At 39.8% G+C, this 6,000-nt stretch overlaps 1 protein-coding gene across 2 annotated transcripts in view; it reads right to left on the bottom strand.

The window, feature by feature from the left end:
- Positions 1-6,000, bottom strand: part of CYFIP1 (cytoplasmic FMR1 interacting protein 1) — a 59,008-nt gene that overhangs the window by 23,729 nt on the left and 29,279 nt on the right. For both annotated transcript variants that reach the window (XM_010084400.1, XM_010084407.1), the window contains one exon: positions 5,441-5,528. In XM_010084400.1, the coding sequence (XP_010082702.1) occupies positions 5,441-5,528 (88 nt within the window). The remainder of the gene's footprint in view (positions 1-5,440; positions 5,529-6,000) is intronic.

Below are 6,000 nucleotides of genomic sequence, written 5' to 3' on the forward strand. Positions count from 1 at the left end.
GTTTTACCCTGACAATCTTGACTGCTTCTCAAACTACAAACTACTACACTCAGACTATGCACTTCACCAGGCATGATGCTCTCCATAGCACCCATCTGGATGAGGTTGGCCTCAGTGTGTAAGCTAAACTCACCATGATTTTAATGGTATACTTTTGCCTGGCTTTGAAACTTCCCCTCGATCTGAAAATATGAGCAGCATAGTGACTCTGTAAGGACACTTCTAATGAAACTAAGGGAATATCCTATTTTGTGTTCTTCTGCACCCATCACAAGCTACCTTCTGCTCCATGGGCAAGTGATTCCCTGCAGAGGAAATAGAGGTCAGAGAAGCAGCCCTGGGCCTTTCCTTCTCTCTTTCCTTTTCAGTTTTAACGCTAAAACTCATTCACCACCTGCAAATTTCTATCCAACCACAAAGTATGTTTCCTGCAACCAAGGGGCAAGGAAGTAACAACATATCAAAACACACTTTGTTTTTGTAACAATCAAATCTGCTGATTATCTCACTCTGCCTTGAACTTCATGGCAAAATGCCAAGAAAGGCCCTTTGGAGAGAAATCTGTTCACCCTCACAACACAACAGGTCTTGTCTGGCTTACATGTATAAGTGACCCTGTTTTAAATCTCTTAAGCACATCTGTGTTCCATAAAGACATCATAAATCTTAGTATTGCTGTATAACACAGTATTTTTAAGAAACAAAGATACACTGTGACTGCAGGCATTTTAAACTGGTATTGATACAAACGTATGTGTAAAGTGAGCTCTTGTTGACACCCATCAGTTGTACCAGTAAAGGCTGGAGAACTGCTGGCTGGGCAGCTAGCTGCCTTCCCTTTCCACTGCACCCAGGAAGCCAAGGCGATGTACCATGTTGGCAAGTGAGTGCCCACCGAATATTTCACAGAAAGCAGTGGGTCTTCTCAGCTACTGTATTTTGACAATATTTCCCACAACTTGTGAAAGACGTAAATTCTCATAGTTCTAGGAAGACACGAGCTGGCATAAGTTTGATGCATCATCTTTACTTTTTTCTACTAGGATAGGTACAACACACAGAAATGTGTGCGGAATGGGGGAGAGTATTACTTTTAGAAAACATTTCAAAAGGTGTCTTTATTGTCTTAGGTTAGCAATAAGGTGTTCTGCACCCCCTACACAGCATTTCCTCCAGCTGACGTGTTTTTGATTTGTCTTACACACCAGTTTTAAATAAACTGTGAAAATGACAACAGTTTACTGCTGCTTCAAATTAAGGTGTTTCATGAAACAGACGCTGAAAAACTCTCTTCAGAGCATGAAGCTAACACTGCAAGTTTATGGCCAAAAAGGGGTGGCTGGGTGGCAAGGGAGAAAAAAATGTTTTAAAATGATCTTGTAATCAAATTAATGGTAACACTTCTCTGACTAGGATTTCATAAAAGAGAGAGAAAAAAATATTTTAATGTTAAAGGGATGGAGCCAAGAGACATATATTCTCATCTCTGCCAACATCTTGGGCCCTTGAAAACCTTTTTATTTCTCTGCATCTGTTTCTTTACATGGGTTTTAAGGCAGTCCAATATATATATGTTTACATGCATTTATATGTCTGTCATACATAGGTGTATATACCATACAGAGAACAAGGAACAGTTCAGTCTTAAAGAAGTTTTGAGGCAATTCACCTACTGAATTTTGTTATTTATACACAAACACATATATAACAAAAAGACACATGTATATATCAGATTGAGAAGGCAAGGAGCTACCGTGGAAGTGCTCCCAGGAATGGGGTTTACCTCACCTAGACACAAATCCATTACACCCAAGGAGTTTACTATGCACTACGTAGATGAACATTTATATCACCGCACGAGCAATGGACTGCCTTGCACCCGCTGCAAATGAGCAATGCATAAGGAGTGCCATTTGACTTCTGCACGAGTTTTGAAGAACTCATGTTACCACACGCTCACAGAGCTACAAGATTCTTTGTCTCTTGCTCGGAAAGTTTTATTACAGATTCATTCAGGTTCATTCTGGTAATTCTGTGTTTTGGTAGTTCATTGTCCAGTTTTAAGAGCAATCTAGTAAGGGGCAGACATTTTAAGCAATTACTAAACTGATAACAAGATGCGATGCAACATAGTGCAAACTGATGTTCATTTGTGTACCAGTAGTAGATAAAACCCATTATATTCACACTGAGAAGTGTTTCTCAAAGGGGTCTTTCTTCACAGAACAAATGAGTCAGCATGTACAAAATGCAGAAGACATACAAACATTAAAATCTTTGGAAAATGTTGTACAAGCCAGAAAGGAAGCTCTTAAATTCTGGTCTACACAACTTCTATAAAACCAGGTACTTCATTAACGTTCAAAGTTAGTTTTAAATCCTCAGAAGAGACTCTTTCTTATATGTGCATTATTAAGTATTTTACATATCCAACCCATGTTGCCAAATTTCAGTCTTCTAACACTGATTTCATTAATCCTATGCACACTTCACCTGAGTGAAGGGATTTCAATTACCGTGCTCAATGAGCTTTTAAAATACTCCAGCTCACTTAAAGGCTGATGAGCTTCTGCAGGTCAGCTCCTTCCCACCTCACAGCTCTGCTCCCATGTCAGCCAAGAGGAGTGAGTTGTATCTGTGGGTTTCTGTTTTGCTCTTTGGATGAAGATCTTGCTGAGAAAACTTTAGATGCAACAGAGAATATGGACACAACTGCCTATGCTGAGCATCAATACACGTTAATATAGACCAAATGCTTTGATCCACCTAGAAATATCTGAGAATATGTGAATTCTTTGAGATCAAAATGAAAAATGTATTTAATTAGTCTTAAGCAAGACCATTGCTTGTGCAAAGCTTCTGCACAGAAAGTGTCTACCCATTACAGTCCAATACATGCATGTATGAGTGTACATATGCACAGGAAACCATAATGCCTTTGTCTTGACTTAAATAAACACCATGGATTGCTTAAAACAAACAAACAAACAAACAAAACCCACAAAAACTCCCCAAACCAAGCCAACAACAAAAAAGTGCAAGAAGGAAAATAAAAAGTCATATTCCTTGGCTACATGATCCATATGAAGTGCTCACCTGAATATCTTGAGTAGTTCAAGAACTCAAAAAAGACAATAAATTAAAAAATGCATAGCTGGTCCATACCGTGCTATTATCCAGTCAAGAGGAAATCAACAATAGATCAGTAAACAACCCAAACAAGGATGTGCTCTGTGACAAGCCTGGCTATATAGTACAAAGAATAATATCCTGCAATTATATCACATGCTAGAATCTGTAGACTCTAAGAATTACTGTTACTTGCTATATAGAGTAGAAATGTCCTAAAATTCCACTCAGATATCCTCAATTCCAAAATATATTAGATGCAAGAATAAATATATACTTTTGTAAAAATTTAGAACTACAGAGAGTCACCAATGTTTGCTAATATAGGCATATCTGTTTATGAATCTTGCTCCAGAAATGCATCTAAGAACCCCCTCAGTTGCTCTTCCTCATACAGAGATCAGGTTTCTGAAAACGTATAGCTCTCAGAGAAATTATTAAATTCATTTTAATAATGTAATCTGAAAATGTATAGCTCTCAGAGTAAAAATTATTAAATTCATTTTAATAATGTAACCTGACTGATAAAAAAGGGCTCCTCAGTTAATCGTCTGTAACTCATCACTTAGATAAATTAAGTTAGCACTCTCCACTAAATTCAGGGGGATTTTTGCTCTTTACATAGCATCTGGTGAATTCCTAAAATAGTAAGGAACACTATAACTCTAATGTAAGAAAATCCCACTTTCCTATAATTTACTGTTCCCTGTTGGAGAGCAATTATACAAAACACTATTCTCAGTACCAGACAATCAGCTGTTACATTCCACATTAAAGACATGTGAATCCTTTTCTACCTCCTGTACATTTTAAAAGCATGGAAGTTTTACAAATACATCAGATATCTTAGGATTGAAATTTGTAACTTCTGAGCTCTCTCTTCAGCTCTCAAAACTAGCTTGCTGGGCAAATCACTTCACAGAGATTGCACTGTATAACTAGGATATGATGTGCAGAAAATAACAGTAAGAAAAGGACTTGTGCAAAGCCTTTGACACTGTCCTTCATGACATCCTTGTCTCTCAATTGGAGAGACATGGATTTGACAGAAGGACCACTCAGTGGACAAGGAACTGGCTGGATGGTCACACTCAAAGAATTGTGGTCAACGGCTTGATGTCCAAGTGGAGATCAGTGACAAGTGGCATTCCTCAGGGGTCAGTATTGGGACCAGTGTTGTTTAACTTCTTTGTGAGAGACATGGACAGTGGGAATCGAGTGCACCCTCAGCAAGTTTGCTGATGACATCAAACTGTGTGGTGCGGTTGACACACTGGAGGGAAGGGATGCCATCCAGAGGGACCTTGACAGGCTTGAGAGATGGGCCAATGCAAACCTCATGAAATTTAACAAGGCCAAGTGCAAGGTCCTGCACATGGGTCGGGGCAATCCCAAGCACAAATACAGGCTGGGCAGAGAATGGATTAAGAGCAACCTGGGGAGAAGGACTTGGGGGTTTTGGTAGATGAGAAGCTCAACATGACTCAGCAATGTGTGCTTGCAGTCCAGAAAGCCAACCATGTTTCGTAGCTCCATGAAAGCCCACAACTATTCTCGTGCCAAGTACTCTCACAGCTTGTCACCCATGTAAGCTCCTTTCCAACCTCAGTACTGGGCATTGCCTTAGGGCACAGAGTACATGACTGCATAACGTGCACACTTCAACTGAAAACTTGGATAAACCCTCTAGGCACTCCTAATATGCAAAGCAAGAAAGATGATGCTAATACAGGAGATGAGACGGCCAGAAGGCCAAGTTCATCACAACAACTTTGAAGTCTTTGAATTGAAGATGCCAAATAAATGCTACAATTTTTTAAAAATAATTTAAGCAGTTTTGTATCTGATAGTTCAAGATGGTCAGGATCTATGTCCCTATCAGATAACATCTGAGGTAGTTTTGTCTATCTGTTCCCTTCTCTCCTGCCATCAGAGTCTTCAACACTGTAACAAGGGAGCAGCTGCACCCAAGATGGACTCTTGTTCTCACTTCACCAGATGATGAATTAGTCTTTTCTTGGAGTCTGCTCTGCCACTATAAGCAATTGTGCAGTGCAAGGTGGTTGAGAGAAGGACTTATTTTTAGCTACGTCAGATAAGACTAACCATCAGACTAATCACTTGCACTTTGGCTGAAACATACTGTGAGCTTCACAGCAAAGTCTGGAAAAGAGTGTATGTTGAATTTAAAATACTGACAAGATGTATTTGAGTCCATATTTAATAACTTCCATATTCCATAGTTTCTATAATTAAAAAAGATACCTTTAAACACTAGCAAACCATAAATATAAAGCGACTTAAATCCAACCTTCGATCCATAGAGATACTGCGGCTGTGCGTTAGGCTGCTTATCTCTCTGAAACTCCTGAGAAAACGGTAGCACGGTCCGAACAAACCTAGAAAAACAAAATAAAGAATTCATTAATTATACTTAGGTTAGTAGGTGTGTGCCTAATGCACCTTACCCTGTATAATACTGCTTTTGTCTACGTACAACATCAAAGCCAGACCAGTAGCCTTTCCGCCCAAGTTGAAACTGGGGAAGCACACAGCCTGCATTGCCCAAAAGCTTGGACACAAATCATAATGCACTTCTCCATCACTTACTGGGACCCTGTTCTTCCAGTGGTTTACAGGGTCCCAAAATATTTCTCACCTCTATTTATTTGTATTATTTATACAAACTGGGGGAAGATCTCCTTGAGAGCAGCCCTGCAGAGAAGGACTTGGGGGTCCTGGTGGACGAGAAGCTGGATATGAGCCGGCAGTGCCTGCTTGCAGCCAACAAAACCAACTGTGTTTTGGGCTGCATTAAAAAAGGGGTGGCCAGCAGGGAGAGGGAGGTGATTGTGCCCCTCTACTCGGCTC

Source organism: Pterocles gutturalis, unplaced genomic scaffold (assembly GCF_000699245.1).
Source record: "Pterocles gutturalis isolate BGI_N339 unplaced genomic scaffold, ASM69924v1 scaffold37051, whole genome shotgun sequence".
NCBI classification, from domain to species: Eukaryota; Metazoa; Chordata; class Aves; order Pterocliformes; family Pteroclidae; genus Pterocles; species Pterocles gutturalis.